Raw genomic sequence first — 19,536 nt, 5'->3', positions numbered from 1 at the left:
CTGGCTTTTTGCTGGTTAACAGGAGATAAGAATCTCATGAATTTGTCTGCCAGCTGACCTCAAATCATGACCTTAGATCTCAGCCTCCTGAGTAGCTAGGAATTACAGGCATAAATTACTAGCACCTGGAAAGCCCTAATCTGAAAATCTAAAATCAGAAATGCTTCAAAAGCTAAACCTTTGTGAATCCCACACTATGAAACTTTTTGTTTTATGCACTAAATTGTTTTAAAATATCATTTTAAAAAATTACCAGTAGTCTATGGTCAGGACATACATAGAAGACATAAAAGGAATTTTACGGTTAGACTTGGGCCCTATCCACAGGATATCTCATTATGTATATACAAATATTCCCAAATGGGGGAGGGGCCCAAAGTACATTTGGTTTCACCACTTTGGGAAAGGGTATAGTCTACTTATATCTCCTTCTATGAGGAAGTCTACATGTCAAATTTTAAAATACAACATAAGTAAGAGTACAAGTTAAATGTTATTCCAAGTTGTCTCTCACTAAAAATTAGTGAGCTGGTGGCTCACGCCTGTAATCCTAGCTACTCAGGAGGCTGAGATCTGAGGATCGCAGTTCAAAGCCAGCCCAGGCAGGAAAGACTGTGAGACTCCTATCTCCAATAAACCACCAGAAAACCGGAAGTGGTGCTGTAGCTCAAGTGGTAGAGCCCTCGCCTTGAGCTGAAGAGCTGAGGGACAGCGCCCAGGCCCAGAGTTCAAGGCCCACGACCGACAAAAAAAAAAGGCAACCAATAAGGACAATAGAATTTCTCTGGAGCACACTAATCTATTTCTGACACTACACTTAACTTGATCAACTCTTTGCAATCATTCAACAATTTAAAATGTTCCATCAACATTCATCAAGGCAGGGGCTCTACAAATCCAACAGAGAATTGACAAATGGGATTACATCAAGCTAAAAAAGTTTCTGCATGATAAAGGACATAGTTACTAACCTAAAAAAACAACCTACAGAATGGGAGATCATCTTTACCAGCTATACATCTTCAAGGACTTATTATACAGAATATGTAAGGAGCTCAAGAAACTAATCCCCTCCGTGAAAAAAAAAGCAATTATCCAATTAATAAATAGTCAAATGAGCTACATAGATTCTTCTTGAAAAAGTAAGACAGGCCAATAAACACATGAGAAAATGCTCAACATTCCTGGTACAAAGGAAATACAAATCAAAACAACATTGAGATTCCATGAAAGATTGGTCATCCTCAAGAACACAAACAACAACAAATGCAGCCAGGGATGTGGGAAAGGAACACTACTGTTGGTGGGAATGTAAACTACTGTAACCACTCTGGAAGGCAGAGAGGTTCCTTAAAAATTAAACATAAAATGGGCTGGGAAGGTGGCTCAGTGGTAGAGCGCTTGCCTTGCATGCATGACACCCTGGGTTCAATTCCTCAGTACCACATAAGCAGAAAAAGCCAGAAGTGGTGCTGTGGCTCAAGTGGTAGAGCACTAGCCTTGAGCTGAAGAGCTGAGGGACAGTGCCCAGGCCCAGAGTTCAGGCCCCACAACTGGCAAAAAAAAAAAAAAAATTAAACATAAAACTATTCTATGATTCAACAACACCACTCTTGGGCATCTATCCAGAGTGTTACCAGTGAGGATACACTAAAGTCACTTGCACGCCCATGCTCATTGTTGCACTAGTCATAGTAGCCCAATGATGGAAACAGCCCAGGAGTCCTACAAGGGATCAGTGGATCAAAAACATTTGAACTATCTAACAAAATTTTACTCATCAAAAAGAATATTATGTCATTTGCAGAAAAATGGATGGACCTAGAAAAAATTATGACAAGTCAAGTAAATCAGGCTCAGTGAGACAAACAGCATATATTTTCTCTCATGTGTGTAAGTTAAACCTAAAATACAAACATACATGAAAATATATACAGGATTATATGCATGCATACACATACACACACACACACACACACACACACACACACAAATTTAGTAAAGGATGGTATACTTTAGAAAGAAATCCAATGGTGTAACTCTTCTGAACTACTAATAAACCATTTAGCAAAATGGATAGCCCATGGAAAGGAGGGAGTGAGATTAAGGGAGGAAAAGTAAGCAAATAAAATCGTCATATTGAATGTACATTATGTAAAAACTGAACTGAAGGTAGGGATGGGATGATGAAAAACAGAAGAAAAGGAGTAACACTGATCATGATGCATGGTCCTCATAACCTGGGTGCTAGACTGGAACCCCTTTGTACAACTAGTAAATAAAAAGTCATTTTTAAAAAATGCATCAAGGCTATATCTCTATAAAAGTCAACAATGAGCAAATCAAGCCTAAATATAAGAACTAAATTTAACAGTGTAGGTGTCATTAATTTACTCTTTGACAGAATCTCAAAATAATAATTTTTAAAACCTATTATTACAGAACAAACATGTCATAGGAGCCAGTTAAAGACATTCCACCATTAAATGTCAAGTGAAATACCACAGGAAGGCCCATTTCAAAATATCAGTCTCAAAGTGATTAAACTTCAAAGGAGGCTACTGCCTCCTTTGTGTTAGTTACTTATTTCTATAAAGAAGTACTTGTTACAAACATTGAATCAAAACTACTGCTTCTTTTCAGCTTTTCTTCAATGTCCTATCAATCTACAAGTATATAATTACCTTTTTCCTAGTATCCATCAACTCTCAAGAAAGCAAGATCAAGTCATTAAACATTTATCAGCTCCTATTCTCTACTAAAAGAAATGCTAAACACTGAGATTTCAAGATGAACAGTAAGTCCCAGTCCAATAAATATTCAGTCTAGTGGGGCTAATTGACATAGTTCAAGTTAATCTGTTTTAAATGAAAACAAGATCTCATTTTAGCTAACCATTTTGTTACTGGTAAGCATAGAGGCTATTTGTCATCTTTAAATATGCTACGTTTTCATAAACTGTTTCATTGGGAGTTTAATATGTGCTTAAAAACAAGTCTTTGAGGATGAATTTAGTCCAAGTAGGTGGTCTATGTATGTATGAAAACAGGATAAAACCTGTTGTATTAGAAAAGAGGGAGAGGGAGAGAAGGACAGATGGGTAAGACTGATTGGAATACACTGTATATAGGAATGGAAATGTCACAATGAAATCCTGTCCCCATAACTAACATATGCTAATTTTAAGAAATCCTTACATAGACTCTAGTTTCTTACTTGCTATAACCCCACCAAAACAAATTATTTTTGAAAACAAAGTATTTTAAAAAGGCAAACAAGGACTGGAGTTGTGGTTCAGTGGTAAAGAACCATCTAACAATCTGAGTTCAAATTCCAGTTCTATCAAAAACTAGAGAGATCCCAAAGATCAAGGTGAGAGGCTGGCCTGGACAAAAAGTTGGTGAAACCTATCTCATTCAATAAGTACTGAGGAGGCAAAGATCAGGAAAGAGGGGATGATCCCTAGTCTAAGGCATGCTCTGACTAAAAACAGGAAGACTCAATCAGAAAAATACTAAAACCATTCATCTACTGAGGGGCATCTGGGTTGGTTCCATATCTTACCTATAGCAAATAATGCTGCAATAAACATAGTTGTGCTGGTAGCTTTAGTGTGGTCTTGTTTGTAAACATTTGAGTAAATGCCCAAAAGTGGGATTGCTGGGTCATAGGGGAGCTCTATGTGGAGTCTTTTGAGGAACCTCCATACTACTTTCCAAAGTAGTTGAACAAGTTTACACTCCCACCAACAATGAAGTCAGGTTCCCTTCTGTCCACATCCCCTCCAGCATCTGTTGTTAGTAGAGTTCTTGATTATAGCCATTCTAACTGGGGTGAGGTGGTATCTTAATGTTGTTTTAATTTGCATTTCTTTTATGGATAGGGAGGTTGAGCATTTCTTCATGTGTCTATTGGCCATCCTTCTTTCTTCTTCAGAGAAGTTTCTCTTTAAGTCTTTAGCCCACTTATTTATTGGGCAGTTGTTTCTTTGAAGATTTGCTGTTGGGGATTTATTTTTTGAGTTCCAAGTATATTTTAGATATGAGACCCTTGTCTGTTGTATGGTTAGTGAAGATCTTCTCCCAATCCCTGGGCTTTCTATTGATCTTGCTAGCTATGTCCTTTGCCATGCAGAAGCTCTGCAACTTTATGCAATCCCATTTGTCCAACCTTTCTTTTATTTGTTTTGTTTCTGGGTCTCTATTAAGAAAATTTCGGCCTACGCAAAGGAGACCTAGGGTTTGAATGGATCAAGAAAATATGGTATATATACACAATGGAATTCTATGCCTCCATCAGAAAGAATGACATTGCCCCATTTGTTAGGAAATGGAAAGATGTGGAAAATATTATATTAAGTGAAGTAATAAGCCAAGCCCAAAAAAACATAGGTCCCATGGTTTCCCTTATTTGCAATATCTAGTATATGTATGAGTCAAGCAGAAAAGGTCAGATAAGATGATGTTAGGAAAATGAACCCTAAGATATGTATTCAAATGCTTTTTTGTTCTTTCATGGATTTGTTTCTAACGCATTTATAAGATTATTTCTTTGTTGCTTTGTATGTCCCTCCCCCACAGTATAACCCCTGCTTTCACTGTATTTGATGTCGGTATAATTTGTGGAGGGGAAGGGAAAAAACAAGTCTTTAAATAAGAATACAGGTGGCCCCATTGCAACAATGATAAGTACAAGTTGTCATGTCAAAAACGAACTTTACAACTTTGGTGGGGGGGGAGAAGAATTGGGGGGGGCGGGAGAAGGCTGGGAAGGGGAAACAAAGGAGGAGGTTACAAAGCTTGATAAGAAATGTACTCATTTTCTTGCCCATCTAATTGTAACCCCTCTGTACAGTATTTTCACAATAAAAAATTTAAAAAAAAAAAGAAAAATACTAAAACCAAAATTGGCCAAGTGTGTGGCCAAGTCATTGAATTCAAATCCCATTGCCATCCAAAAAAAAAAAAAAAAGTATTGGTTCACCTTCTGGGAAAAATGATAGAAAATCTTAATATCCCAGAAAAAGGAGTATTACAGGCAGAAATATAAGTAAACAAAAAAAAAATCAAATGAGCCGGGCAAACTGGCACATACCCGTAATCCCAGCAATTCAGATGTGGAAGCAGGAGTTTGAGATCACCCTAGACTATCTCAAAAAGCCAAACACTGAGTACAATTTTTTTAATTTTAGAAATAAGCTTGAAAGACTGGGAAGGTGGCTCAGTGGTAGAGTACTTGCCTTGCATGCATAAGGTCCTGGGTTCGATTCCTCAGCACCACATTAAGCAGAAAAAGCCAGAAGTGGAGCTGTGGCTCAAGTGGTAGAGCACTAGGCTTGAGACAAAGAGCTAAGGGACAGTGCACAGGCCCAGAGTTCAGGCTTCACAACTGACTAAATAAATAAGTAAATAAATAAATTGGAAACAAAAGGCTCACTTATAAGCATCAACCTGTTTTAAATTCCTAAATCAATAGATATGGCATTTAGAACCCAGTTACCATAAAAATTGTTATTTAAGTCAAATGTGATTTTTTTTGGTAGGTTATGGGGCTTGAACTCTGAAATGTGGTATTTTATAAATATGTGTATATAATGCTCATCCACTAGTATTTTATCCCTATTTTTATGAGTTACTGAGGTTCAGATAATTAATAATGGAACACAGAAGTTAGCAAAAAAGTTGAGTTATCTCTGTATGATCCATAACTGAGAAATAGAACTTTCAAAGAGGTCTCCTGAAAATCATTGCATAAACTTATCAATCATCTACTTCCTAAGCAAGTAAACTGGACAAAAATGCTATTGGATCATAATAACCATTAACCTTAATTTCTTCTTTTCCTATCTGCCTATATGCTACTGTGAGGCATAAAATTTCCAACCTCCACTATAGCCAAGAATAGCATGAACATAGCTCTGGCCAATAATAAGTACCTGCACAAAGACTGTCTTTCAAAATAAAAAGGTAGGTGCCGGGCAGTGGTGGCTCATGCCTATAATCCTAGCTTCTCAAGAGGCTGAGATCTAAGGATAATGGTTCAAAGCCAACCTGGGCAACAATGTCCATGAGACTCTTATCTCCAATAAACCACCAGAAAAAACAGAACTGGTACTGTGGCTCAAGTGGTAGAGTGCTAGCCTTGAGCCAAAGAGCTGAGGGACAGCACCCAGGCCCAGAGTTCAAGCCCCACAACCAACAACAACAACAAAATTAAAATTAAAAAAATAAAAAGCTAGGGTTAGAGGCATGGTAGAATACCAACCTTGAGTGGAAAAATTCAAGTGAAAGATTGAGGCCCTGAGTTCAAGCCCCACTACTGATATGAAAGGAGGAGAATAGAGACTGAGAGAGATAGAAGAGAGGGAAGAGAATTGGGTAAAGAGGGAGAAAGAAGGAAGGAAGGAATGGCCAAGGATGTAGTTCAGATATAGGTACTGGTCTAGCACCCAAGAGACCTTAGGTTCCATCTCCAAAGAAAAGATTTTCAAACTTTCTCCCTTTTCCCAGCTTGATAAACACAATCTTGTAACTTTAAAAGCTAACATCCCTTGCTAAGGGAAAGGCTCAAAACACTGCTGACCTTTCAGTTTCTTACTTGGCCACACAATGTGTAGTTTAAAGTAACTGCAGACTAATGCAACTGAGTATACCTAAATTAACTTACATTATAACTCACGTCAGTAAGTTAATGTGCTGTACTAATGATGAAACATTATAAGAAAAGTAAAGATTAGAGTACTAAATAGCAAATACTAAAAAGCAGTACATTTAATATACATAATATTAATATTATAAAAAATGTATTTAATCTTCACAATGAATGTATTAATATTGTCATATCTAACCGGGGTAAAATTTCCATCAACCTTTGACAAAATCAGAATAAAGGTGTAAACAAAGTTAACATTATTTACTGTAAGATTATCACCTTCCTGTTTTTGTAATAGTAGCATATCCTGTCTTAAGTGAGAAAAGAGGATAATACCTAGTTTAAATTTATTTTAACATGCTTACCTGGCAAAACAGGTTTTTATAGTCTATGACATAAACTCAAAGAGACATAAACTTAAGAGACTGCTAGGTTAGGTGTCTGCCCACAGCTGTGCTGCCTGACTCCAAAGTCCAGGATTCAGTTACATGAAATAAATCAGTTACATGATGGAAATACACCACATACTCAAAACATTTTTGTAAATACAAACAAAACTAAAGATAGAAATCTGTAACTACAAAAGAAAACAAGCAGATCAGAGGAAGTGGAAGCAAGGACTTTTAAAGTGAAAAGGCTTTACCAAGAGTTTTCAGTAACTGTGATGCAGATCTAAAGCATACCAGAGAAAATGGAATCAAGGCCAGAATTCCCACCCATTCCAACTTATGTCTCAAAGGAGAACTAGGTCTGGAGGTTCACATGTGGGAATAAAGAATTCTGGAATCTACATTTAAAAACCAGTTGTGGTATCCCAAGTCCCAGGAGGGAACATGCAGCAAATGGCTTTCCCCTAAAGTTTCTCCTCCATTGCTTTCAGCTCCTAGGCCTAGGAGAAGTTTCAACTCCATTGCTTTCAGCTCCTAAGCCTAGGAGGAAGCATATTCCTGAAAAATTAAAAAGAAACTGAGATGCTGTAAATTCTTCCTTACCTCAATTCTTTGCACTCTATTAATAGTGCATTTCAATTTTTCAACTCAGCAGTTTTTAGTGCTCATTTCAACTTGTTTGGCAATATGTGTTTTTGATCAAGCAGTTTATCAATATAACAATGAAAAGATCAGTGATCCAATACTTTTTCACACTCTGACCTAATATTTTCTAGTAAGTGTGTGTTAAAAAGAAATTAGAGCTATATGTGGTGGTATATGCTTGAGATACATACAGCATTCTGAACTTCAAGGCCAGCCTAGGCTACACAGTAAGATTCTGTCTCAGGGCAAACAGGCAAATAAACAAAATAGTTTGCAGGATTATATATAAAGTAGCTTAGAGGAAAAAAGATCAGAAGTTTTCTGCCATGCAGAATTTAAACAGTTAATTATACTAAAAAAATAAAAGAGGAAAGTCAAATATTCAGTCTACATACAAAATGTTTATGTTTTCATTCTATTTTCTTATAAGATTTTAGGTATCTAGCCTAAAATAAGTGTGTGTCCTCAAATACAATTTTATCACCAAAACTCTCAAACAAAAATCTCCCAAAATAAAGAAAACAAATGGTTTAAGCCTGGCCAGTTGAAATCCCAGTACTGAAAGAATGAGATAGAAGGATATGAGTTTTAAGCTAAGTCCTGGCTACACAGCTAGTCTGGCTTATCAAGGTTAAATTATTATCATGAAAAAAATTAAATCTTTTTTTAAAATCATTTAGTAACTCCTTTCGAGGGTCACAAAATAGCTCCATAGTTATACTTCCAATTTTTTGTGTGTTTTGTTTTAATGTCTCTGTGCCCTGTGCATAGCTCTACTTGAGCTATGCCTCCAACCCTTTTTTTTTTAAGTTACAAAAATAGTTCAAAAATACTATGTCCCGGGGCTGGGAAGGTGGCTCAGTGGTAGAGCACTTGCTTTGCATGCATGAGGCCCTGGGTTCAATTCCTCAGCACCACATAAGCAAAAAGAAAAAAGCCAGAAGTGGTGCTGTGGCTCTAGTGGTAGAGCGCTTGCCTTGAGCTGAAGAGCTGAGGGACAGCCTCCAGGCCAGAGTTCAGGCCCCACGACCAGACCCAAAAAAAAAAAAAAAAATTCTATGTCCCCTTGAGCAACTAAAATAAGCATAGACAATTACCTCAGTATTCAAATTTCACCCATTATTCTAAGTATTTTTCAGGTCTAGAGTCAATCCCAGAACCCACTGTAACCCTTAGGAACAGGATTTCCTTAAATTTCTTCTCCATCCTCTACTTTCAATATTTCTGGAGAATACTAGCCAATTATTTTGCAACAAATTTTAGTCTGTCTGATCTGTCTGGTATTTTCTCTACTTAGATTGACCTAAGTAGTAGCAATAAGACTACTAAGCTAAGGGTATTGCACTATGAAGATCATGACTGAGGCTGTGGGTTCAATTCCCAGCACTACCAAACAAAAAGAATAGCACAATTATTTTCCTTGCAGTTTTTCAGAGACAAACAATGTATCTCAGTATTGATGATGTTAACTTTGATCACCAAAAGTGACCATGTGAATCCCACTTTTGCTGACTTTGTCTACAGTATCTATGCTACAAATCACTCAGTTGATGCTGGCCTGGTGGTGAGTGTATGCACCAAACCCTTGAACCCAAAGCACAAAGTAGGCATACTAGCAATTTTATTATAGCATATTGCTATAACATTTTTTAAAATTTTATTGTAAAGATGCCATACACAGGGGTTACAGTTACATGAGTAAGGCAATGAATACATTTCTTGTCGAGCATTGTTACCCCTTCCCTTGTTGTTCTCCTCACTATCCCTTCCCTCCCCGACATCTTTCAACTCCCCCCCCCCCCGCCCCTAATTTGTGAAGTTCAGTTCCAATATACTGTCTTGTGGGTATCATTGTTGCAATTGCTAATCTCTTACTAATTTATAATGTAAACTATATTACAAGTGTGAATGTGTAAGAAAAACACATATAGGTTCAATATTATCTCAGTTTCCAGCATACAGTGGGGATCCTGGAACACATCCCCTACAAATAAGAAGGCTATTTGTACATCCATCAGACTTCCTTTTGGTTAAAATAAAAATAATGTCCATGGAGTGATTTCTTTGAATGAGATCATGACAAGCATATAGCTAACTTTACTGCTTCTAGTTCTATCCCAAATGTTGTACCATTGCAATTCTTGTTCATCCAAGACCTATGACCTTTTGTCTATTATCTTATACTATTATTTTAGAATTCTTTCTTTAGTACCACCATTTAAATACATCTCATCTTGCCCTATCAATCCCATTACTTATTTGAGGAACTCATGGCCAAACCATTCAGTGGTGATAGCAGAAATTTGTTGGGGATGGGGGCAATCTCCCAAAAGTCACATACTTTATTATTCCATTTATGTAACAGTTAAATGACAAAATTATAGAAACAGAGAATAAATTAATAGTTGCCAGAGTCAGAGTTGTAAAGGGCCAGCCAGAGGAAGTTCCTTTTTGTTGGTGATGGTGGTGGTCATGGGGCCTGAACTCTGGGCCTGGGTGCTGTCCCTCAGATCTTCACCTCAAGGCTAGCACTCTACCACTTGAGCCACAGTGCCACTTCCGGCTTTTTCTGCTTATGTGGTGCTGAGGAATCGAACCCAGGGCCTCATGCGTGCAAGGCAAGCACTCTACCACTGAGCCACCTTCCCAGCCCCAAAGAAAGATCTTTGATGGAGGAATTGTTATTCATATTCTAGTGGTGACTACTGATGGAAGAAATGGTACAAGAATCCATTTATTACTTCTTCCATGGAAGATTAATCTACAAGTGTCTCAAAGGGAAATATTCAATGCAAAAAAAAGAGAATCAGCCAAGTTTGGTGGTAGTACATGTATACCTGTAATCCCAGCACTTGAGAGGCTGAGACAGAAAGAACGAGAGTTGTAGGCTTAGTTTTGAGTACATAGTAAGACCCCATCACCAAAATAATAATGATAATAATAACAACAATAGTAATAATCAGTTCACTCTATAATGAACTCTCAGGAGAAATAAGATAATCACCATGGTGCCCTAACCTTTAGATGCATTGTTAGCTTCTAGAAAGTTACAATGAGGCTTCCCCAGAGTGACTAGTTAATGACAAATTCTTATTTAAAGTGTCCTTTCTACCTTTTATGTTGAATTAGAATCAATTCCATGGTTAGGAAAAAAAGTGCCAAAATCCAGATATTATGGTGAGTTTCAGCTTATCAACTAAGCATCCAAACAGGAACAAATTGTCTAATTTTATTTCACTTTGTTTCTTTTGCTCATATTAAATACCAAAAAAAAAAATTCTGAAGTCCTACAATCTATAATTTTCAATTTATAGGAAGTAATGAGAAAGTTCAGCTAACAGTTTATTTCCAATAACAAAAATAAAAAAGATTCCTCTTTTCAAGTTCCCAACACTAGCTCCTCCATACCATGACTTATGCACAACAGATATGAAGTGCAGAAATAGAGGAACCCAGACAACACAAGGACTAAACTTTCCTCCACATAACCTAGCCTTACCAAGACTGCATCAAAGTTAGCTCCTTTTAGACTGGAGGGGAAAAAAAAAAACCTACCTACATCAAAAAACATTTCATATTATATTCAGTAAGAGGTGGTTAACTAGCATGTGGGGGGCAGAGGAATGTCATGAAGAGACAGAAATTCTTAATAGTTAAAATAATGTGGCAACAATTTTTCATCATAAAAAGATGATATTATAACCCTACTGAACGTAATTGTTACTAGGTATGTTCCAGTTCTGACAAAGCTACAAAAGATCAATAATATGTACTAAAAATTGCTACTCTACTACCTAATTTACCATTCTTAATCCAATCAAAATACACTATTAGAAGGAGTACTGTTAATAGTCTGAATAAATGATACCAAGACAGAAATAACAGCTTGATTCCTTTAGTGGAGGAATTGGAAGATGCTGGAAATTAGGAGGTGGGGCGTAGTCACTGTGGGTGTAGGTCCTGTAGGATTCCAGCCCCAACTCTTTCTCTGGCCAAATTGTTTAGACATACACTCCATACACTGCCATATGAGACCCTCCCTCTTCCCCTACCCCCCACCCCCACCCCACCAGTCCTAAAAGTGATAGGCCTGGCAAGGCTTGGCAAGGCTTTAAAACACAACCTTCAAAACATTTGAGACACAAGAAGCTTTTAGTACGTATTTCAGGTATTTGTTAGGAAAGATGACTAACCCAGAGAGTGAAGAAACGGTCTCAAATACTGACTCCAATCATTACATTGTGCGAGCATATTGTACAAGTCAACTAGTTTTTCAAAAGAAAGAATCTTTAGCTATCACATTATCATCATAGATTTAAAAACTAGTCTTTGGAGGGCTGGGAACGTGGCTCGGTGGTAGAGCACTTGCCTTGCATGCCTGAGGCCCTGGGTTCGATTCCTGAGCACCACATAAGCAAAAAGAAAAAAGCCGGAAGTGGCACTGTGGCTCAAGTGGTAGAGCGTTGGCCTTGAGCTGAAGAGCTAAGGGACAGCACCCAGGCCCAGAGTTCAGGCCCCATGACCGGACCCAAAAAAAAAAAAAAAAACTTGTCTTTGGAGAATGCTTCCTCTGTGTAGAACTTCTGGGTCTTCCTGAGGTACAGGAAGCTGTTTGGAGACTCTGGAAAAAGGCAAGCCATTTGTGGTAGTTGTAAATGAAAAGTTGATAACAATCATCAACTGGAATTGGCAAAGCAGCTACACAAAGAGGGACATCTCTTCTACTGTACCTGCAGCACACTTCCTGGGCTGTTACAGTCAATGGCCTTATCAACCCTGAAATATTATCCTCCTGGCCACCCAGAAAAAATTCCTGCATTTTTTAATAAAGGTGTTGGATTACAAAAATAAACATTAAACTATTAACAGTTAAAAAATACCCCCATATATAATCCATTAAATGTGATAAATTCAAAATAGACAAATACATTTACAGAATAATATAAATATACTACATACACCCATTGAATTTTTAGGCAATTTTATGGTATAAATTTTGCATTTGGGTCTAAACCTTATTTGAGTTCATAAATGTAGCCGATTTTCCTAATCTTTAATATGTAGTGAGCCTTCATAGTTTTCTCCTAGAATTTCAAATGGATTTGGAAGTATTTTTTAAAATAAGCAAGGTATGATGATGTACACCTGTAATTCTAGCTCTGAGAAGCTGAAGCAGAAGGATCATGAGTTTGAAGACAGCCTAGGCTTCACAGCCAGACTGTCTAAAAAAATCTAGAAAAATGTCAACAATTATAATTGAAGTTTGATATTCTTTAGAGTATAAAACAGTAACAAATTATTTTTGCATGAGAGCATCTTTAGCTTCGTGATTCAGAGAACTATTTTTTTTCCAAAGCAGCAATGATGAAGAGCTTAGTAGTTGTTTAAAAGTAAAAAGATGACCAAATTTTGTTGACGCATTATACTTAGAGAAATTACTTTTATCCTGAAAAAGAGTGAATATCTATACTTTTTTATTCTAAAATATAAACAGAATGTGACAAAATAACCTTGGTTAATGTCAAAGCTTTAAAGAGTAGAACAGACTAAATCAAGAGGCTGGGAAGGTGGCTCAGTGGTACAGCACTTGCCTTGCACTTGAGGCCCTGGGTTTGATTCCTCAGCGCCACATAAGCAAAAAGAAAAAAGCCGGAAGTGGCTCTGTGGCTCAAGTGGTAGAGCACTAGCCTTGAGCTGAAGAGCTGAAGGACAGCGTCCAGGCCCAGAGTTCAGGACTCACGACTGGACCCAAAAAAAAAAAAAGACTAAATCAAATAGTATGTATATTGTCTGGGCACCAGTGGTGCATGCTTGTAATCCTAGCTACTCGAGAAGTTGAGATGTTAGGATTGTAGTTCAAATCCAGTTCTGGTAGGAATGTCCATAAGACTCTTCAATTAACGATTAAAAAGCTAAAAGTGAAGCTAAGGCTCAATTGGTACAGTACTAGCCTTGATCCAATAAAAACTCTTCAGGGACAGTGCCCAAGCCCTGAGTTTAACTCCCAGGACACACAAAAAAAGTTTGTATATTATACAGTAGAATTTGCTGTTAATTTTGAAGGATATTCTATCATAGTGATAATGAAATATTTACTGTATGAGAGAACTTGACATTGCTGTTTTACAAATGAATAATAAAAAAATGTGAAGAATGGGTTAAATTTAAAAACAAAACTTGTCTTTGGGATAACTATATAATCAATTAGATGCAGATGGTTCCCCACTTAGATCTTGACTTTACTTTTTTTTAATTTTATGTTGGTGCAAAAGTGTATTCAATAAAAACCATCCTACAAATTTTGATCTTTTCCTGGACTAGCAATATATGGTATTACACCCAGTTCACTATGTAATCACCACAATAGTACGCAAGGGATACTCTACAATATTGTGTGTTCCCAAACAGTGGGTATTCATTAGGTTAGGAGCATTTGATGCATTTTCAACTTACAATCTATTACCATACAATATGTTTATCAAGATATAACTTCATCCTAAGTCAAGGACATATGTATTTCACATTTAGATCCTCAGAATATACACGCAGAAGACACTGTAGTTTAAAGAGCCAAATGAGTAAAATTATATTCAACAGTATGGAATTTTTTCTATGAACTAGAAATGTCCACCATAATTTGCTATGCTTAGGTCCTAATAGCATAATTCAAGCATAGTTTAAGACAATGAGACAACATACACATACAGCTGGCTGGTCAAGCACACTCCAACAATATCTAATCCATCTCTACTGCACAATCCCAGCTCCAGACTTTCTCAAGCCTTTAGACTGGACATCAACCCTTAGAAGTGAACTCCTACTCCCCTAACTCTCAATGCACACTACATCTGATGGTATTACAGCATAGATGAACCACAGCCCACTCACAGAATACCAAAGATTGATGAGTTACTTGAGGGACAGATTTCTTATTTCATCTTTGCATTCTCTAGGCCATGTAAATAATAGTATTTCATTAAAATAGGCTACAGTTAAATAATAGCTCTCACCTCAGGAAGCAATGATCATTACACAGATGAGAAAACTGTTACCAAAACCAGAGTGCAGAGAGGAAATTTCCTATGCAGTGCAGGTATGAAGATCCCACAGACTAACACCAGTTTCCAAAAATTCTTGGATATAAAATTCACAAAATAAATAACAACACTTTTCTAAAATTTTATGCATCAAGCAGGAACAGTCTCTGGGTTCTAAAAGGTATCTGAGACATATCCCAGGGTTACTTAATGGGACGTGAAGTTCAAATGTCACCAAAAGAAAGACCTTACTTGCTGTGATACATTAAATTCCCCAAATTCTACCCAAATGAAGTTTTTGGTAGGTTCACAGCCTAAATTTTCATTGATATAGTAAGTGTTCTCTTATAACAAAAAGACTATTTCAAGAACTTGACAAGGGATTTTTATTATTATTATTACATTGCATTCATTAGTAAAATGAGAGTTAGAGGAGGTAATAATTGATTTCACTTTTATGTCCCTTCTTAGAAGGGGAAAAAGGTGCAGGGAAACCAAAAAAGCTGGCAATAGGCAGCCCTTCTTCATCTTTACCTGCTCCATGAAATGCTAGGGTTCAGAGCAGACTACAGTTAACCCAGTCCCTACATGTAGCATTGCACTGGGGCTCACTGTGATCACCAGCCAACATATGCAATACTAATTAGGAAACTTAATTACTAATGTTTAACAGGTTATATGAAGGCTTCAAAGCTTCCACCAATAACTGCAAAAGAATGTCAATAGATTTTGCCATAAATTTAAGTTTTCACTTGTTTAGTCATGTGCTATATACTGTTTAAAATGAATCTTTTCATCCAAATGTATTTTAACCAACAAACCAACATATCACTGTTGTGAAATTTAAATGCATATGGTCAATCATTTCTTGCAAGACATACTTTTCACATTGCACAGTTTAGCTGTGCTTTATAACCAAAAACTATTTAAAAGACAATTTTTACTACCCCAAAAATGACCTAAAATACAATGAAAATATAAGCTGCCAGATGAAAATATAAGTCTAGAGCGGGGCACCAGTGGCTCACACCTGTAATTCAAGCTACTCAGGAGGATGTGACCTGAGAATCACAGTTGAAAGCCAGCCCAGACAGAAAAGCCCATGAGACACTTATCTCCAATTAACCACCAGAAAACTGGAAGTGAAGCTATGGCTCCAGCCTTGAGCAAAAGAGCTCAAAGACAGTGTCCAGGCTCTAAGTTCAAGCATCATGACTGACAAAAAAAAGAAAAAAGAAAAGAAAGTATAAATCTACTCAAAAAAAAAATAGAAAAAAAAAGTAGAAATGTGATGTGGAACTGACATATTTCTTCTTCTAGATTTGAAAGTTAAATATCTGTCAGAGACACTTTGCTAATTCCCCTCATTTAAAGCTCTGTGGGTTAAAGGTCTCCCCTACCTGCTCTCATTATAACTCAAGATAAACTTTTACTGTCAACTTTGCAAAGAATTATGTCCTATACTCTGCTACGAATGCTCAACTGACAAATCTGGGCATTAGTAACTAAACTAAAGGTACAATAGCCACAAAACATTTCAATAGTGAAAGATAAAGTAAGAAAAATTAACCAGAAAGAGACAGTGAAGTCATTTTACAAATAGCATTTTAAAACGTAACTTTTATAGCTAGCTAAAAGCACATTAAATTAAGTCTTAAGTAAACAATTTTGCAAAAGATTTTTCACCTAGAAAATTTTAATAACATAAAGCATTTAAACACTCCATAGAAGCGATTTCAAAGGGCCAGAACCCAACAAGTTAATAAAATCATTTAGAAGAATCATTTGATTGTATAAAGCCTGGGGGGATAAAGCTGTTTGCAATGTATTTACATAATTTACATCACTGAATTGCTCTACTAACCACAACTCTCATCTAAATGATTAAAAACACAAACCCAAATAGTTGAATAAAGCAATTACTTTAAAGTCCTCTTTTTCAACAGAGGTGCATTTTAAAATACAAATATAAAGTGCCCATTATTTCCAAGGGAGTATGCTATTTTAGAATACATTGTCCCATTGAGTAAACTCAGGCCAGGTTTCCAGACACACAATATGGAGCAAACAGTGAAGTAGAGACGGCTTTTTGCTCCTCTTAAGATTATACCAGGTGACATAGTAACAGTTCAATCTGAACACAGATGACAATTTTTTTTCATTTCTCCTAATTATTCTTCCTTTCCATTGGCATGCCTAGAGTTGAGTCTCACTTTCCAGGGAGTATGAACATCTCTTTATCACTCCAAAGCCCTAAAACTCCCCCATCCCAGAGTGTCCTCTTGCCCACTTCTTAGGTTACACTAATGACATCAAGATTGCTTCTAGGTAATTGACCAGCCTAAATACAGACCTATGTCTTCAGAGTTTGGAAGAGGAACAAGGCTGACCTGTTTATAAAAGTAAAGTAAATTAAGATGTACTCTTCTCTTTTAAAGAATCTTCCTTTTGCCTGTAATGAGAATATCACAAACTGAGTCTCTTCTCAGAAGGAGAATTAAAGCACCACAGGCCAAAGATCCCTAATGTACTCCTGCTCCTTCTATCTAGCTTATTTAACACACTACACAGCTCTAACTCTCTCAAGCATTCCTGAGAATGGACAGTCCATACAGTAAAACTTTCCAGGCCTGCATTAATAAAACATCAAATTTTTTTAACTCAAGTTCAAATTTTCAGTAGATGAATTACTTTTGGTAAGTCAGGAAAAGATGGAAGACATTTCCATTTCCAGCTAATTTCTCTTTAAAACAATAAGTAAACATGAAGGCTTATATTAGTCTAAAAAAATAAATGAGCACCAAAGTTAGTAGGGCTGACATTTAAGAATGTTCAAAATGTTTAGTGAGTTGCTCTGGGTTTACTTTTCCTGGCAGGAAGAAGGGCTGCTTTCAGATAATCAATGGAGCTTGCATCTTGTATGAGTAGTAACTGACCCACCAAGTTTTTACTCTATTCCACCCAATTGGCAGGGGAATAGCAAAGCTTAGCAGTTCATTTGGTTGGCACAATCCACAGACTGTCACAGTGGAGATTTTTATCCCTCTCTGTCTAGTTTGGGGATCCACTCCCTGCCCCCATATATGTTTTAGTCTTGTTATTCTTCTAACTAATCAACTCAGGTACCACTTCTCCTTTTGATTTCTACTATGGCTTCTAACATCATATTCTGACCAACCCAGATAGGTTCAAATATTCTGTTTGAGTGATTTCACTTAGCACTTCAAACACCATTCTTTTTTTTTTCTTTTTTTTCCTTTTTTAGGTACAAGACCAGGACTGCCACTTTCACTCACTGGCTAGCCCTCTATCAACTTAGCCACCACACCATTTTTAAACTGAAAGCTGTCACTGGAATTTGCTTTTCCTTCACACTGAGACTGGAAATGTCCATTTGCAGATGCAGAAGACTGATGCATCTGACAGTTTTAAAACAAATGCTAGATGGAGGCACAGGAGAGGTAGCTCACCAACAGGGGAGGGACAAAAATCAAAGCAGAGTACTCCCTGTTCTAATAAAAACACATCCTGGAGATGCTGAAATACATATTCTTGTAAAATTACTGCCCATATTCCACGAATTAGATAAATATGTGCAATCTTTTCTATCCAGGATCTCCATGTTATGACGGTTCAAATGAAAAACCAAAAATGGTACCAGGTGCCATTCTTGGGGCTTATCCAAAGGCAGGCAATTCTGTTCACCTCACATTAACTAATAATAATATTAGCGTCCAACAGTATTTAGATTAGGCAAATGGAATTGAACACCTAACAAAAAAAACAACTCTCAAGATTCAGGTCCTCACGGTGGGTGTGTGATGGCCAAGAGATTAGGAGGAGTTAAAAGGGTTGGCAAGCAGCGTTCCCCCAATTCTTAGGCATATACATTATTATCAATTCAGCAACTAAAAGCAAAGAAAATCAAACTATCACCACGCTCTCCTAACATCTCCCCCTCTGCACCTGAGATGATCAAATCCAACCACCCCAGCTGCAATACCTCCACTTAAAGCAAGAGGGAAAAAAAGCCTGTATAAACGTTAACAAACTTACCTAATTTTGACAAGATTGTGCAACACCAAAAGAATCCGCAGGGTGCTTTTCCCAGGAGTGTTACGAATATGACTACTCTGCAGGGATGTCTGCGATTGAAACTAATAACACTATTCTGCCTACTCAACTTTCTTCCTCTTCAATGGAAAGCAGCCTCCCTTTTTCAAGAACGTAAAATAGTAAATAAATATACAAACATCTCAATGCTTTACTATGCAATGCCCTACGTAACTGTCTTTGGCAAAACCATGTAAATTTCTTCCTCCAATGAACTCTAAAAGTGAAAGGGCTGCCACAAACGACGGGAGGACCAGAGTTTGCAGTCTGAGTGGCAGAGGAGGTGAGACCCTTCCTCCTAGGACCCAGCGCTCCCCAAATACTCTGGAGAGAGAAGCCCTAGTGTACACAGCAAACCCTCGCCAAGCAATGCTTGGGGTAAGATCAACCATTAGCAGAGGAGAGGCAAAAAAGACTAAAGGGAGGGAAAAATAAACCTCTGACGTCCTGGGAAAAGACTTGGAGGTGAATGCGATTGGAAGCCGGGATCCTGATAAGGAGCGGTAGGGAAAATTGTGCCAGGACAGGACAGGAGTGGCGGGGAACAGGGAAGGGCACAGCCTGTCGGGCACAAACTCGACCAAGTGCAGGCGGGGGGCGACGGGTCTCACCTGGGGGGTCCTCTCCGCGGGGTTCTTCATCACCGCTTGGCGGAAGCTGTTATCCACGTAGGACGCCATCTCCCCCCACGGGCCGGGTTG

The 19,536-nt window shown here is 37.5% G+C and overlaps 2 protein-coding genes across 2 annotated transcripts in view; one reads left to right on the top strand and one right to left on the bottom strand.

Moving 5' to 3' along the window:
- Positions 1-19,526, bottom strand: part of Rapgef2 (Rap guanine nucleotide exchange factor (GEF) 2) — a 257,625-nt gene extending 238,099 nt beyond the window's left edge. The window contains exon 1 of the mRNA XM_013029819.1: positions 19,447-19,526. Coding sequence (XP_012885273.1) covers positions 19,447-19,515 — 69 coding nt within the window. The 5' untranslated portion in view covers positions 19,516-19,526. The remainder of the gene's footprint in view (positions 1-19,446) is intronic.
- Positions 2,791-12,536, top strand: LOC105995896 (UDP-N-acetylglucosamine transferase subunit ALG13 homolog). Its single transcript, XM_013029809.1, is given in 3 exon segments — positions 2,791-2,797; positions 12,290-12,349; positions 12,352-12,536. Coding segments are annotated over 3 exon segments (252 nt in total).
- Positions 19,527-19,536: the final 10 nt, after the last annotated feature.

This window comes from Dipodomys ordii, unplaced genomic scaffold, assembly GCF_000151885.1.
Source record: "Dipodomys ordii isolate 6190 unplaced genomic scaffold, Dord_2.0 Scaffold123, whole genome shotgun sequence".
Lineage (NCBI taxonomy): Eukaryota > Metazoa > Chordata > Mammalia > Rodentia > Heteromyidae > Dipodomys > Dipodomys ordii.
The sequence above is the reverse complement of the archived record's forward strand: the minus strand, read 5'-3'. Positions and strand labels throughout refer to the sequence as shown.